Source organism: Eretmochelys imbricata, chromosome 14, assembly GCF_965152235.1.
Source record: "Eretmochelys imbricata isolate rEreImb1 chromosome 14, rEreImb1.hap1, whole genome shotgun sequence".
Lineage (NCBI taxonomy): Eukaryota > Metazoa > Chordata > Testudines > Cheloniidae > Eretmochelys > Eretmochelys imbricata.
In genome coordinates, this window is record NC_135585.1 from 3,090,607 (window position 1) to 3,106,915 (window position 16,309).

At 52.5% G+C, this 16,309-nt stretch overlaps 1 protein-coding gene across 1 annotated transcript in view; it reads left to right on the top strand.

Annotated features, from left to right (window-relative positions):
* Positions 1-7,778: 7,778 nt before the first annotated feature.
* Positions 7,779-16,309, top strand: part of BAHCC1 (BAH domain and coiled-coil containing 1) — a 76,555-nt gene continuing 68,024 nt past the window's right edge. Inside the window, exons 1-2 of the mRNA XM_077833773.1 lie at positions 7,779-7,952; positions 11,961-12,267. Of these exons, the coding sequence (XP_077689899.1) occupies positions 12,093-12,267 (175 nt within the window). The 5' untranslated portion in view covers positions 7,779-7,952; positions 11,961-12,092. The remainder of the gene's footprint in view (positions 7,953-11,960; positions 12,268-16,309) is intronic.

Sequence of the window (16,309 nt, forward strand, 5' to 3'; positions counted from 1 at the left end):
TTCTTATTGAACTGGGTCTGCTGGCTTTGCTGCTTTTGCCACTCTCTGTCACTTCAGCCCCTTTCTTCCCTTTAATGTGTCTCTCCTCCCCCACCACCCAGTGCCTGGGTCTCCTGCCTTTTCATAATAATTCCCAAACTCTGGAGTGGGGGCAGAGTATTAAACTCCCTTGAATTTACCGCAGATGGGTCGCTTCATTAAGACCCTCACACAACAAACCTATGGAGGGGTGTGTTGGGGGTGTGAACACGCTAGGATATATTTAGCTGCACATTAGGACTCTGCATTGTACAGGGCATTAACTAAGCATTTGGAAGTGGAAAAGCTCTTTGAGCTCCTAACCTAAAAACCTCTGCTCCGGGCTGATTGGACTCCAGGCCTTCCTCTCAAGCGGGGGGGATTCTCTCCACTCTGCCCCCCCCAGCTATAGTAAATAAGGGCACCATTTATGATGTGTGCGGGTGTCTGTATATGTAACACTGTGTGCCACTGTACCTGTGGGTGTGTGCGCTGAAATCCTGTTTGGGTTATAAAGGCTCATTGCCCCTTAGTTGTGTTTCAGTCCTTTGCTACAATGCAACGAGCTTGTGAGGAAGCGGCCAGGCTTCTTTTGAGATTAAAAATGTATTTGGGGCTTCAGTGCAACGTCTGTCTGTCCGTCCGTCTGTCCGTCCCCAGACACTTCAGTGAGGTAGATTTATTCCATTAACAAATTTGTCAGTCTCCTGTACAAAGAGGGAGGCCAGGGCTCCTGCAAGATGTGGCTAGCTCTGGGGAGGCCAGAAGGGGCAGGGCCGTATTATTGCCTTGGCTAGTGATATTTGTAGGTGAATGGCAATAACTAGCCCGAACTGGTTTGACTGGGAGGGGAAGGTTGCCTTGTCAGGATGCTCTTTGCCTTTTCCTGGCTGCTGTCCTCTCCAGGCTAAGTCTGCTGTGACCAGTGCAGCCAGGGCGGGCTTCCACCCCCCAAAATGACCTGTTTCTACCCTGGATATTTTGCGTTTTTATCACCCATTCCAAGCCCCCCCCTTTCCCCCCCAGGCCCCCTCTTGATTCTTGGGTCTCAATGGGAACCCAGACACCATAAATAATGCCCCTGCACAAGGTCTTCGGGCTTGCATCTGTTGGTGTTTAGCAAAGGGGGTGGGGGAAGCCCCTGCTCCTTGTCTGGGGTCCCCAGGGCATGGGCTTGGACTGGGGAATAACCCCACGCAGCACTCCTGAGGCTAGCTCAATCTTCCTCCTGTGGGCCTGGCCAGGGGAGGGGAATGAGGGGAATGACTAGACGGATGATTTGAGCCCCCCAGTTGGTTGATTTACCTGGCCCTGGCTGAGGCGCTTTTGGAAGGGGGCAGGCTAAGGCAGATGCCACCCCCCAGAAAGGAGGGGTAGAGATATTGGCTTGAGGGACAGGTGGCAACAAGGTACAGCCCTAATTTGCGGGAAGGTCTTTTCCCGGGGTGTAGTCTGCAGGGCCTTGTGTCTCCCGCTGTCTGTTCTACGGGAGACTGGAGTGTGGCCCATCGCCTGTCCTCCCAGCTCCCAAGGATGGGGGGGGGGCAGGGAGGGAGGCACACACCTCGAGGCTCTGGGGGGGGGGGCGGGTTAGTAGCTCTCTGGACAGTCCCTCCCACCCCCGTGGGGTATCTGGTGCTTCTAGGGTCCAGAGACCCTCTGCCGCAGTCAGAGGGCAGCTTGCCCCGTGGCATCTCCATTGCGCAGAGTTTGCCCTGACTTCTGGACCCGGCTAGGTGAGACCCGCACAGGGGGACACGTTCTCCAGGTCCTTAGGCCAGCCCGGGTGGGGGTCAACTCCCGATCTCTCGGCTGGCTAGCGCGGGCAGTGTATGTTGTGGGGCTGGAGTGGAGGGGCGAGGGACATGTAAAACTCTGGGGGCAAGGCACGATGTCAGGAAAGGGGTGGGTCGGTGCTTGTGTGGAAGGCAGAGACCCCCAGCAATACGGCCTGACTCGTTCCCTCTGTGGGTTTGTGCCCCCTCCCCCCCCCCAGTAGCCTGTTTTTGTAACAAGTAATGCAAAACAGCGCTCATTTTCAGGAGATTGGCAGCAAGTTACAGCACGTGCTGACTCTCCCCCCCCTTCAGAAAAAAATGTAAAACTCGCGAGCCGGCTCCTGTGTTTACCGAGATCTCTGGGTTCGAGCAAATAAACACGGCTTTAATGGAGGATCTGATTTATTGGATTGTTTGCATTTTGATCGGAGCACGAGGGTTTTTTTCGGGGAGCGGGGGGGCGGGGAATTTCGCTTTTTCCAAAGCGCTGGATCTGGACGCTGGGGGAGGGACTGTTGCAAAGGCCACTGCCCCCCCTCGGGTGCCAGGAGCGCTTGGGTTTGAAGAATTAAGAGTCATTTTTTGTAGTCAAGAAATTGTTTCTAATTTGCTCTTTGACTAATGGCACTTGGAACAATGAGCCGGCCCCAAACAATTGCATTACTCAGAGGCGCCCAACGTGCAATTACCCAAATGCAGAGATTTGCATCTTGCAGCCCTATTAGGCAATTATTTAGTGTGCTGGCTTAATCTACAATATTATTTAACATACCGGGGCCCTTTTCCTTTCCAGATGGAGCGATATTCAATTGCAATATTTTAACCCATTTCCCCAGAGTGGGGAGGTTGGCGGAGGGCTGAGAATTTCCAATGATTGCATATTCATTTGGACAGGAAAGGAAGCTGCTTTGGGGTGGCCACCCGGAGCAAAATGCCGCTCGCCAGCCACTCCGGTTGGCTTAGGAGCTAGTCCAGCGGGCGACCCGGGAGCATGGAGAGGGCTCACCGCAGAACGCACAGCTCCAAACCTCCCTCAGCCATTAAAAAGAACCGGGCTGCGGACCAGACCCTGAACAGAGAGAATCGCTGCAGAGCAAAGGGACAAGTCTGACTTTCAATCTCCTTAGTGCTGCTCAAATAAACGTCCTGCCAAACCCGCAGCAGGGACCCGGGCGGCGCTCGGAGGCTAGGACCGTGCCAAAGATTTCCAATCACGGGGCGGGCAGGGGGGATGTCGACAAAGCCGGATTTTTGCAGCCCCTTCCTCTTCGGTCTTTCCCCAGCGCGGTGACGAGCAGAGATGGGGGGGGGGGGCTTTGGGGCGCCAGGATTCATTTGCAAATCACTGGTGAGAGGGTTGCTCAATCTAAGGCCACTCTCCCAGCAGCGTAAATATTTATTTCTGGGCGCATTATCTGCGCTCGCTCTTGTCTCAAGGAAGCTAAGATACCAGTGGTTGGTTCCTGTTCGATGGAAAACATTTGCTAGGTCTGGACAGTTGAAAAATCGTCCTTCAGGGAAGCCTTCACTTCTGCTGATAGCGGGTTGCCCGGGTGCAGATACCCTCCGCCCCGCCTCCTTCCCTTGGTGTGGAAACTACCGTGATCTAGTTCCCCCCTTACTACCGCCAAGAAGTGAGCACACAGAACCGGTGGGTCATTTGCCAGCAGACCCCTGCTTGGTCCACCCGTCCTGGCTGCAGCTCTTTGCTGTCACAACTGCTTGGAAGGAATTTTTTAAAAAATGATATTAATCAAAGTGCTTGTTTTAGAGGTGGGGCAAAATCTAGACGGGTTTAAAGCAAAAATCAACCCAGCGATGTTGGGAATCAGGAATAAACACTGAAGAAGGGCTCGGGAAGTTCCCCCCTGGTACATTTCACCCTTATTTTCCCCGGGCAAAGCGCGGCTGTATTTCCAGTCGGTTTTGCGCATTGTTCGTCTGGATCGTGCTCCTGGCCAAACAAAAGTGACCCCCTTTAAAAAAAAAATCCCCTCTCTCATTGGTCCAATAAATAGACCAATCTTTTTAATGCTAAGAGTTTGGAGATTTTGCAACCCTCGGCCTAAGCCGGTGACAAATGCACCGCTCTGCTAGTTGCCTTTGGGTAGAAGATAGAAGGGAAGTGTCAATCAGAAACGCTTCAGCGATCAGGGACAATCCTCTTTGCAGGACTGGCCTTCCTCAAGAGCAATCAGTCACTCTGCATTAATTACCCTTCCATCCATTCCCCACTGCAGGGCAACTGCTGCTTCTCAGAGACCTGGCACATTCATTACATGGCACCACCTGAAAGAATGGAGCAATCCATCCCTTCCCCCCTCCCTCCTTCCCCAAAAACAAAGAGTCCAGAAAGGAAAAGGACTTCAGAAGTCTGGACCTTCGAATCCCTCCCTCCTGTAGGCAGCCCCGAGAGCTTTTCAGCCCTGCTAATGTCTCCCCCTCCCTCCGCCCCATATCACATCAATGTACAAGCGACAGCAGCCAGACAGAATTTATATTTGATAATGTTCCACCGGGTTGTTTGTGTTGGTTTAAACAGCCCTTTCAGTGCCTTGCTTCTAACTCGCTCTGCTAGGAACCGCCTGGAAGTCACAGGCCGGTGCTGCTAATTTAGCCGGTGCTACAGTACCCTGAGAGCCAAATCCAGACCCACACCCAGAGAGAAAGCCGAGGCGTTGGAACCAGTGTTCTCCACAGAGACTAGGGACGCGGATTTGAGGTCTCGCTTTCAAAACGAGGAGCTCCTTTAAAAAAAAAATTAGTGCAACTTGGAAAGACACAAAGCCCGCTTTCCCGTGCGGCTGGATTTCATACAGGCGATCCCCAGCGAAAGCAAAGACGAACGCAATCTCGCCCGAGCCACAATGCAGCCGCCCCGGAGAGCGGGCTGCGGGAGGGGCAGGGAAGGGGGTGAAAGAAACAGAACTTTTGCGGAGCTGCAATGTAAGCGACGCAAGGGACTGGGGCCGAGGCACAGGGCTGGCGAGAGCCAGCCCGCGGGAACAGCACCAGAGAGGAAGGAGCCTGTCTCCTTGACATTTCCTTAGTTCCGATCTTTTATTTCGCAGGGGTTGGAGTTTCGCACCCCTGAAACGCGGCGTGTAGGGGCCATGCTCGGGACCCACACGGCCCAGAGCGGGACATCTATCTGCCTGCTTGGCAGCTGCCTTTCCCCCTTTCACACCCTGCCCCTGGGTAGTGGCTGCTGCTTTGCTAAGAGGCCCGACAGTGTGAGCTCGCTTCCGAGCTCAGCCACCCGCCAGCCCCGCGCTCTCCGCCGCTCGGACGCGGGTTTTCTCTTTTCCTGCTGGGCTTTTCAGTCCGATTTCTTACAGCGGTGTCAGCCACAGCAGCAGGCCGGCCCCCCAAATCTCGCTTGTATCCCCGCGGTCCCTGGGGAAAGCCACCCCTTCGGGCCTGCGCCGCGCGGGTCGGTGTCTCCGCCCGGGCTCGGGCCCTGTGTTATCGGCCCCCTGTTACCGCTGAACCGCTACGCACCCGCCCGAGCCCCTGTGTGTAGCTCAGGCGCGTTGTGTAGCCCGGGAAAGTCCGCCGGATCCCGCCGGGCTCTGGCCTCGGCTTTGCGCTGGGAAGGATCGGCCTTTCTGCGGGGTTTCTGGCCGCTCCGGTCTGCTCTCTCCCGCAGCCGGTCTGCGCGCTCGGTCTTGCTCCTAATTCAATTTGCTCCTTCGCCTAATGAATAGCTCCCTGGTAATCGAATCTCTCGTACGAGTTATTCTGATTTATTCGGCGTTTGCAATCAATTACAGCCTTGTGTTTTTAAAAAATAATTTTAATCGCCCTTCTAGGGAATCGCTCCGGCCATTCACCACCCCACCCCCGGACTGCTAGCGGTGACATTGGCTGGTTTCTGCCCGGTTTATCCCCAGCACGCTCCCCCCCCCCCACCCCGGATCCTACGGCTGGGAAGATCCCAACCCAGCGCTCTGGCAGGGAAACAAATGGACGCGCCTGATCTCGTTAGACCCCGCGACTGATAATTGGGCTGAAAGGTCTGGGAAGCTGGGTGCCTGCATTGGAAATGGGGGGGTCCCCTACACGGATACCCCCCCCCAGCTGCCCAGGCTCGTAGAAAGCCAGCTCGCTCTGAACATCGCGATTGGCATCGATAGTTCCGCCCCGCCCTCCCCCTGCCCAGCCGCGGCAGGACCGGTCCCCTCGGACCTCCCCCCCCACCTCTTACCAAGTTACAGCGCGGAGCTGCCGGGGCCACGCACCCCGCCGCGCTCCGCTTCCCGGGGCTCGCGGCCGCTCCCCGCACCCAGCCCGGCCCCGCACGCTGCAAACTTTCCGGGTGCACCGGCGGATTTTCTCCCCCCTTATCCTCCTGCTTGCCGCCCCCCCCGCAAGGGGAGGGGGCTGGCCCCCCCCGTGCACCAAACCTGCATTGTTTTGGGAACCACTAACAGTGGCTGAGTCCGTGGCCCCTTTCTCTCTCCCTTTGATCCTCTCACTCTTTGCTCTTCTTGGCTCCTGGGCCAGTGGGGTCTGCCTCGGGGCCTCCTGGAAACAGCCCCCATCTTATCTCCTTTCATCAAGCGGCCCCGGGCCGCCTTGAAACCGCGGGGCCAGTAATTGCTTTTTTCAGGCAGCCCAGTGCGGACTGGCTAACAGCCAATCAGCGCCTTGTTTACACTGGGTGATTGACAGCGGGCTGGCAGGCTGCCAACCAATCGCCGCCATCCCGTGGAGGGAGGGGGAGAAACTTGAAATCGGTGGGGTTAACCCCTGCATTGCCAAAGGGCAATCGAGCAAGGGAGAATCTGCATTTCCGTGTGTCTTGCTAGCTCTTCAAATCTGTTTCTCACGGGGCTGGGCGGAGGGAATGGGAGCTACAGGTGGGGGCTGTGACCCCCCCCGCTGTAAATAAATCGCAGTGCGCTGGGTGTAGCGCAGATCCCCAGAATGGTCGCAACCGCAGTGTCTGTTCTGGGGTCTGCCTTCGCTCCGGTTCGTTCTCTGCGAACCGACCCAAGCACTTTACAAACAATGCGTGGCTTTCCCAGGAACCGTCCAAGGGCGCGACATGCTCCCTGTGAACGCCTTTAGGTGGGGTGGGGGGGATGGGTCTAGCTGACGGGAGTGTGATCCTCCCTCTTGCCCAGGACTGGCAGGGTTTAATTTTGCGGGTTACCTCTCTCGGGGAAGAGGGCGAAAGAGAATGCATGGGAGCGAATACAAGTCTCCGGCTTCTCGAGAAAAAAAGCACCGACAGAGCCTGTCCTGAGACCGGGCAGGATGCAGGTGACCGGGAAGAGAGTTTGCAGGTCTCTGTCCCCGTTCTGCAGCCCCTGCTCTTTCTAAAGCCGTTCCCGTATTCTCCAGCCGGCCTCCAGACCAGGACAGGAGCCCTAGCGTGCCAGGGGCCCATTAGAAGACTGCAGCACGTCTGTGTGAAAAGGGATGCTCGGTTTGGTGCAACGCCCACGTACCCAGCCCAGTCCACAACCCCACGTATCAGACTGCGCAATAGCTCCATGCAGTGGTTGCTACCAGAGCTTCCAGCTCGGCCCAGTCCAGCAAAGCAAAAAATAAAACGCTCCCTGCCCAGCTGCTCGGAGCGTGCGTGGGCTGGAGCGACTCCCTGGAAGAACTCATTGCAACCCCCCCTTCCCACCACCCCCCAAACACCGACCCCCCCCCCCCCCGCCGCTGCCTTCGCTGTACATCCCCATTCACAAGCAAGCGGGGACGGCAGCTGCGCAAGAGGAGCTGCGCAGCTGCAAGGCTTGAATTAGGCGCCATTGGGCTGAGTAGTAGCCCTGCTGCTCTCTGATTGGCAGCTCGCTGGCCCCGCGCCAGCCTATTGGGAGGCCTGTTTACGCAGGGAGAGTGGCACGAGTTTATTACCGTGGCGGGCCAGACGTCCAATCAGCGACCGTGCTCACCCTGGGTGAGTGGCACGAGCTTATTAGTATGCAGGGAGAGTTGCTTGCAGGACTGAGCTGCGGGCTGGGGAGCTGCTGAGGCTGGAAGGAACCCACTGTAGGGTCCTTTCCCTTCTGCAAGAGCAGCCAGTGCATTTACAGTGCAACAGTCAGCACAGTGCAAATACCAATAGGAATACAATGCAAAGTCCCATTTACTGATTTAATTGTATTGCATTCACTGTGTGCAAGGAACATATCTCCAGTAAGTAACTGCAATTCTATTTTTGTTTGCTTTTTAAAAAAATGCTTTTTTTTTTTTTTTAGAATTAAAATAAAATCCAGGATTGTAAATTTTATTATTTTTTTTTGCATAGTGAGAACTTTTGATGGTTGAAAATACCATGTTGCTATTCTTTTTCTTTTGAGAACATTCTGTAGTTCTGTTTGATGTTACATCTGTAAAAAAAAAAATTTTAGTAGCAGTGTTTTGCTTGGAACTGTTTATAACACATATCAATTGAAAATAATAATAAGACTAAAAAAGACATGTTGGAATACGCTACTCTTAGCACCTCCAATGAAAAGAAATGCTACAGGGCATTTTTAATGGTTACAGTAAATTGCTTTCTCTACCCCTGGAAATTTGTACCTAGCGCCGGGTAGCACCAACAAAAATACAATTGTTTGCAAATTTTCTAATGCCATTCTAAGGTTTTTTAAATGCAGCTATGAATGGTGCTTTGCAAGGAAAAACAAACAGAGCCATTGTAGCACTTTAAAAAAGGCAATGGACGCAAATTTGCAGCCTTTCTGTTTTTTAAAAAAATAAATACGTGGTTGCAGGAGAGATTTAGCTTTGCATCGAGCGCCGAGGAGTGCTTTCTTTCTCCCTCAGCGCATTTGCTAAATTTGAATAGAGGACAAATCTGAATTAAAAAAAAAAAATCCACAGGAAAAAACCCAACCCAAAACAAAATTAGGTTTGGGGGAAGGTGCAAGTTGAGGCTGTTGGTTTTTTTTATGGTCACACGGACTTTGCTTGTTAATTAACAGATTTTAAAGGAAGATTGAGTTGGAGATACTGGGGAGAAAATCCGGCTTTTTTTAAACCTTCGGGCTCGGTAGGTTTTGTTGTTGGTCGCAGGGAGGCCAGCTCGTTGCAAATCTGTCTGCGTTTGCTGGCCGTGGCGGTCGTTGTGTGTCTCCTCTCTGCCCGGGTCCGAGGGTGTTCCCTCTAATCGGGAAGCTGCTTTTTGTTTGTTTAATTTTCATTTGTAAACGCGAGCGGGGGAGGTTTTTGTGAGACAAATAAATGCACAATCTCGGGGTGCAGGGCTCGAGGCTGCGCCTCTTCTCCGAGGAGCTGCGGCTGCTGGCGCTTTTTCCCTCTCGGTGCAAAAAGGGGGTTTGTAAAACCCAGCTAGAAAGCAGGAGAAAGCCTCGGGGTGGGGAGGAACCCAGCCGGCCCCAGCCCGGGCTCTCGCCGGGCTTGCTGCGAGGCCGATCCCGGCAGCTCCCCAGCGGCCCGCTCTCCCCGCGGCTGCCGGCGGAGAGCTCTCGCGGCCGGGCTGGGGCAGGCGCTTGCCCCGCGAGCCGCCCCAGCCTCTCCGGACGCAAAGCGGCGAGCGGAGGGGAGGAGGCCGGGGAGCCGAGCCCGCTGCCTTGGCGCGGGGCGGGAGGGCGGCAGCCCCGGCGCTGCACGGCTCCGGCGCCGAGGCGAGCAGGGCTGGGCCGGACCAAACCTCCCGCAAAGGCCCAGCAGAAGCGGGGGTCCGTGGAAGCCCGACTGGGCCGGGGGGTCGGACTCGGGGCCGTTTGCGGTGGAATATTGGTTCCCACCTTCTCCCCGCGATGTATGTTTAACCGCTTCCCGCTCCGTGTTTTTCCTTCCTCGCATTGTTCCAGCCGCGGCTGACTCGCAGCAGCCCCGGCCCGCCTGCCCTTGGCTGCCGGGAGCTGGTCGGAAGGAGAGATTTTGGGGGGTGGGGGAGGGGATTTGATGAATGGGGTTTGGAGATTGGGGCATGTTTGGAAGCGGGGCGGGGGGGGGGTTACCGAACCCCCGCCGGTCTCAGGCAGAAGAACAGCGGCTGGGAATATAGGTGTGTAACACCTCGGCCCCCAGCCCTTCTCCGCTGCCTGCTCCACCCGGGCCTGCAAACAGGACACGATCCTGACAAATAAGAGTAATAATTCCATCGTGCAAACAAAGCCGTAAGCGGACTGCGGGGCGGGGTGTCCAGCCCCCCTTCCTGTAACTGATCCCGGGACATTTTCCTGCTCACCCAGGCCCTGGCCAGATTGCTGTCCTTTTATTCATTTTAAAAATATCTGAAGCCGAGATGAATCAGAGAGTGGGAATCTTTCCCTCCGCAAAACAAGCTTTCCCGTCCGCGTTGCTATGTGAAACCATTCACCCCGCCAGGCTGCTGAAACTGCGAACTGAGCTTTGTCTTGCAGGCTGCAATTTTTCCCCCTGTGAATTTCATATCTATATATTGCTTTGAAGTGGGTGTTTTCCTGTATTCTGTATTCCCACCCAGACCCATTTCCGCTGCTTTTTAGGTGATTTCGGCTGACTGCTGAGAAAAAAACCCCTTCCGTAAGATTCTTGCAAAGCGAAGGATCCTTCCAATAATTCCCTGTAATTGCAAAGTAGGAAATATTCGTTAGGCTAAAAGAGATAGATTATGATCTCAATAGGGGGAGAAAAAAACCCACCCCCCCTTTGTATTAAGTTGTAAGCCAAAGAGAGCTCATTGTGTTAGTTCGAATTTATTTACAATGCAAAAGCTCCCCATCTAAATATATACATAAAATACTTATCAGCTGTGCAAATATGTATTCACTTAATACATTGTGTTTTCGGTTATAGATTAAATCAAACACAAAAGTAGTCTGCAAATAAGACACTGTAGGGCTGGAAGCATTAAATATAGCAATTGAAAAGGGTATTCGCTAAATGAAAAACATCTTAATTGCTTTGTTGTTATGATCCGGGTTAAAATAATATCCTTTCTCCCCCCTGGAATGTTAACAATTAAGGGTAGTGAATCTATTATTCTCCTTTGGTTGGAGGTGAGATGAAACGTTAAAACAATACAGAATGAAGGAGAAGACTGGGCAAAAACGAGTGTCTGGGAGCCCTGGACTGGGGCGGGGGGCTGGGATTTGAACGGCGGGGAATGGTGTGGCAGGAGCAGAACCCACTGCTGGCTTCTCTCGGGTCCCGGGTGTGCCGACGCTTTGTTTGCATTTATTTATACACGCAGGCAAAATGCTGGGAGTAGGGAGCTCGTGAAATTCGTAGATGCTACCTGACCGTTCGCTTTTTTCCCACATTTATGAAGCAAGACCCCCCGCCCTCCTCCTCCTCCTTTTGGCCTAATGTTACAGGCGCTGGGCCCGAGCCAAACAGCCTTGTGTGCAAACGGAGTGAATGCCCAGGAAGCACCTTACATAACTGTTTGGTCTGGGAACAGTGTATAGAAGAATTTAAAGCCCCGGCCTTGCCACCGAAGGCAGGGTTTGCCACCGCGGTGGCCGGAGGGTGAGATTTATTTCGGGGCCAGCGGCACGAATTCTGCCCCGTCCTCTCTCTCCCAGGCCGGGCGCTGGGGTCTGCTCCTTGCACGGGCTGTCCCGGGGAGCCACCGGAGCCCATCGTGCGACTTCTCTCTCCCCCCGAGGGCGGAGGGTGGGGGAAGCAGGCCCGGCTCCTGCGGCAGAGAACTGACCCCGCCGCGGCCCAGCGCGACCTGCCCGAAGGCAGAGTTGGGGGGAAGTGTCCCCTGCGCCCGCGGGGCGGCTCCGCGCAGGGCTGGCGCTGGCTTGCCCGGGCGGTCGGCGGCTCGGAGAAATACATTCTCCGAGGAACCGGGAGAGATTTTATTTTATTTGTGTTTTTTTTTTTTTTTTCAGCCCAGCCCCATCAAAAGGCCTGACCCAGGCGGCCCGGGGCCCATAGATCCGGGGGGATTTTCAGGTCCGGGGGCAGGTTTTTGTCTCCCCCTCGCAGATGCAATTCACGTTTTGGGTAAAATGTTGCTCTGCCTTGGGGTGGGGGGCTGGTCTCCTCAAGGTGCCAGTTAAAAGGGGGGAGCGCTGCGCGGGTGGGGGGGCGCTGCGCGGGTTCTGTATTTTTAAAACCCTCTCGTGCCCCCGTCAACGCCGCGGCTCGGTGATCAGCCCGGAGCCAGGGCCGGGGATTTCTCCCGTCCCCCAGCTGGGCTGCAGCCGGTTTCACGCTCTGTCTCTCTCCCCTCCGCAGAGGATGAGCCGGGACGCCAGGAGCAGAAGCGGGGCCCGAGCCCGCCGGAGCCCTGAAGGACGAGCGCTGCCCCGCTGAGACGCCGCCGCCGCCGCTCGCCCGCCCGCCGGGGTGCGTGCAGCGGGCCCCGGCATGGAGGGCCGCGAGTTCGCGCCCCCGCCTCACCTCCTCGCCGAGCGCGGCAGCGTGGGCCACCGCAGCAGCGCCGGCCGCCTGGCCGCGTCCGGCCACAGCCCCGTGCAGCACCCGGGCCACTTCCAGCCGGGCAAGTTCTTCCCCGCGCCCATCTCCATGGCGGCGCACACAGGTCAGTGGGGTCCCCGCCCGTCCCCCGCAGCCAGCGGCCGGTGCACGGAGCCAGCCGCGGGTCCCCGGGCTGCGCGGCGGCCAGGCCGGCGGGAGGGAGCGCGCAGCTCCGCGGGGGGCTGCCCCGCTCGGTCCCCCGGGCCGCTTCCGTGCGGGGCGCTAGCGGTCTGTGTCCCCGAGCGGGAGCTGTTCTGTGCAGCCGCTGGGCTGGAGGCGAGAGGCGGCGAAAGGAAAACAACCCCGCCGAAAAGCCCTCGCTGCCCTAAGAGCCCGGAGAACCTCGGGGGGACGACAAGGAGGCGTTCGGGGGGCTGAGCAAAAGGGCTGCTCCGTGCCAGGACGCGGGGAGCAGCGAGGGGCTGGCTGGGGCCTTGCCGATTGGGGCAGTGGCGTGTGCCGGGCTGTGTTAATAGGGCTGGTGGTGTAGGACTAGAAAATCCTGTTTCTATATAAAGCCCTGAAGTGTCAGGGTGCGAATGGGTTTGCAGGGCCATGCAATAGCTTTAACAAGTGCCTCCGGTATCCTGCTAAAGGCATACAAAGTGTGGCAAGAAAAATAGACCCAGTGAGATGCAATAGGGTCTTTGGAGATCATCGGCAGTGGCCGTTTAATCAACTAATGCTTCAGAGCAGCCTGCAACCAGAGAGGGGTGAGGGGAAATCTACCAGGTACCTACTAGCTACATGCTTAATATTAAACAAAACACAATAAAAAACTATCAGCGGGTCAATTATATGCGTGAGCAGCTCGGGGTTTCTGGGGAGGTAAGGTGTGTATTCATTGTCTTCAGTACTGATGTATATCCAAAGGGCCGGGGTCAATCCCCACTATAGTGCTGTTCTCAGGCCTCACTCAGTGGGAAACTGGCCTGAGAGAGGAGTAAGGGAAAATGGAACTGAGGCTTCAGGATTTGGCCCTCACATTTTGCCTTTGCTCTGAGTATTGTGGGCTCCTCAGGTTTCCAAAGGGTTGATCCGCCGTGGACTGGATTTTAAAGGGAGCTTCTGCTGTGTGCGAAATGAAAGATTGGAGTTAGAAATCTTATTTCCTCCATATTCCCTCTGCAAATGTATTTGCAAGTGGGAATGGTGGAATTCTTGTGTGCTACTCTCAGCTGCCTCCCTATTAACCCGCAAGTGAATATATTTTTGTCCTCAAAGTTTTTCTGCACAGACTGCTGGATTTGAAATCTGTTAGCTGGTTTATAATGTCAAGAAAGAAGGGCTGTGGGAAGCTGTGTGTGCACGGTGTATATGTATGAGATACATTTAAGGATGGATGGATGCAGTGCTACTCTTGCACAAGCATATAGCTAGCTCGGTTTGTTTACAGTTTGCTTTAAACATCAGAGTAAATGTTTTGCAGTTTTTTTAAACTCAGCAGCAAGAGTTATTATTGCTAGCTTGATGAACTGTGAATACTAATAAAATTATATCTGCTTTAATGGGATTACAATTAGTGCGTGGATTAAAAAGGACGGCATGAGATGGACTAGAATGGAGAATTGTCATCTGGGAGCGCAGTCAAAAGAAGACTGTAAATTTCCTAAAAAGAAAAAAATGACACACAAAAATTGCATAATTACTAATGGGCTTTTAGCATGATGAGATGAAAAAAAGTGCCAATAACAAACGCAATGATCTAGACATACTTATTCTTAAATGTGCTGTATTTTAAATAATTACATCATATGTTTGCAGAATTTTCCCTGGATGAAATGTGTATTTCCTCTTACTGTTTCTTCCCTTCCCCTTTGTTTTTTTCAAAATTGCAATATGCTGATTGCAGCTCAGCCTTTCAGAAACAGATGCTCCCAAATGACACCAGGGTTTATTTTAAAATATAAAGCTGGACAAACAGGGCAAATTGTCAGATTTGTGTTTAAATCTTGTTTCTTCTGTGCTCCTTGGTTAGTGCCCCTAGTTCAGACAGTGCCCCATCCCGCTTCAGAGAAGGTTTGATCCAAAGCCCCATGTAGTCTTCACTGGATCAAGCACATAGTCCCTCATGTAGCTCAGAGAAACCCTCTTTCTAAAGCCCTCAGCGTTGTGTTTAAGTCTCATTGGGGAATTCAGGGGAGATGAGAAAATTTGCAGGTAAGCAAATTGGTGATTCCTGTAGAATAAATTATTGATGGTATCTTGACACTGAGTATTTAATTATAATACAGGGAACGACCTCACAAGGACCAGAGGCCGTTGAGTAGGAATATACCGACTAGACTGGATGGAGCTTTGCCAGTTTTTTTTTTTTAATCTGAAAAAGGTTATTAATGTCTCTTAACCCCCTGCTCTCAGCTTTTAAACATACACACATGGGATGTCTTAGGAACGACGACGAGCAAAACCTGTCCTGACGGAATTGTTTTAACTCCTTCAATTTTCAGGTTGAGATTTGGATAAAAATTGAAATGTACGGCTTGGAAGGCCCCCAAATGAGACAGATCCATTGGGGGTATATTGGTTCTAATAAGAAAAGCGCTGCTCAGAATGAACTTTGTTTTTATGTCCAGTCATTCTTCTAGTCAGGCAAAATTCCAGAAGGCATACATAGTTGATCGAGCATTTATTGTAACACTCCTGTTGCTGTGGAATTCTCTCCCCGCGGAAAGCTTTCCTCTCTCCCCTCAAACTGTCCTTTTTTTTTTTTTTTTAAGTCAGCTGCAAAGACCTTGATTTTGGAGTTAGCTTTTAATGTTTCACAAATTGTTTTTCTTAAAACGGAGTGCTGAGAGTTTTATAATCCTGCTGTAGAAATTTTATGGTAAAGTGCTGTTATAGTAACCTTGTCACAAAAGGTGCAATTAAAATGTTTTGTAGCGTTATTTTTAGTGCAGTGGTAGATTTTTTTTGTCTCTAATGCAGATGGTCCAAAGTCAAAGCTGTGAAAGTTGAGAGAGAGAGAGAGAGAGAGAGAGAGAGGAGCAGGGTTATTTAGCAGTCCTGCTGCCTCGAGCTGCTGAAATTTCAACATTGCTGTAGACTCTTATTTAGTAAGAGAGACATTCTTATCTTTTAGGGAAACCTCCAAATATAAACATTGTCTCTCTCTCCCCTGCCACCCCTCCAAGGTAGCTGCATGTTTCAGCATTTCGGCTTGAATGGGGCTGACAATAAGAAATAATCTGTGAACTGCTGCAGCTAGGAACACAAATATAATCATCATACTAATTAATAAAGATTAATAGTAATCAGGAATGGCAGCCGTCTCTAGCAGGGACCATAAAGGACTGCAAGCCGAGAATTTCTGGTGGAGTACTTCCATCTTTTACTCCACCACCGTCCAAGCCCTGAAACTTGCAAGGAATAATAGATCTTCATATAGATTTAGCTATCATTAAATCCAGTAATTTCCTGGTGAGAAAAACCCTGTAAAGGGGTTTCCCCCCACTGCCTTTAGTGTTCTTCTTTTCTAAAAAAGAAAATACATTTTAGTAAATACCTCATTAACTGCATGACACCAGTGAGTGTTTTTGCAACACAGTTACCAGCATTAAATAGGTGCTAAAAGAGTTACTGTTCAAAGACATGTTCTAAAGACTCTAACCATCTTTACTTATAAATGACAAGTAGCATGAGACATCAAAGGCAATGCACAGCTAACAGCTAGGAACTGCCAGGGCTGATCTTTTGCACAAGAACTGTAAGATATACATTGTTATGCAAGGCAGCTGCGGTTAACACACACACTGGGAAATTAAAGCTCAATTTTGGAATGTGCATTTTTCCACTGGGAATTGCTACACCATCATGTCTAATTATTCCTATAAGAAGTGGAATTTTTCTATAGGACTATCCACGCTGGGTGATGCTAATTTAGTGGCAGGCAGAGCCTTGGTGCAAATAGCGCATCCTAAGAAATTGACTCCAGCAATTCTTAGAAACCTGCCCAGCCTTGTAGGAGAGGCTGTGTGACATATGGAAGTCCAAATGCAAAGAAGTCTGTTAAAATAACATGTATGAGTCTAAAAATACCCCTCCAGAAACTCGCTTAAAAAAAAAAGCCAAACCCAACAACAGAAAGATCTAAAAATATTCCGGGC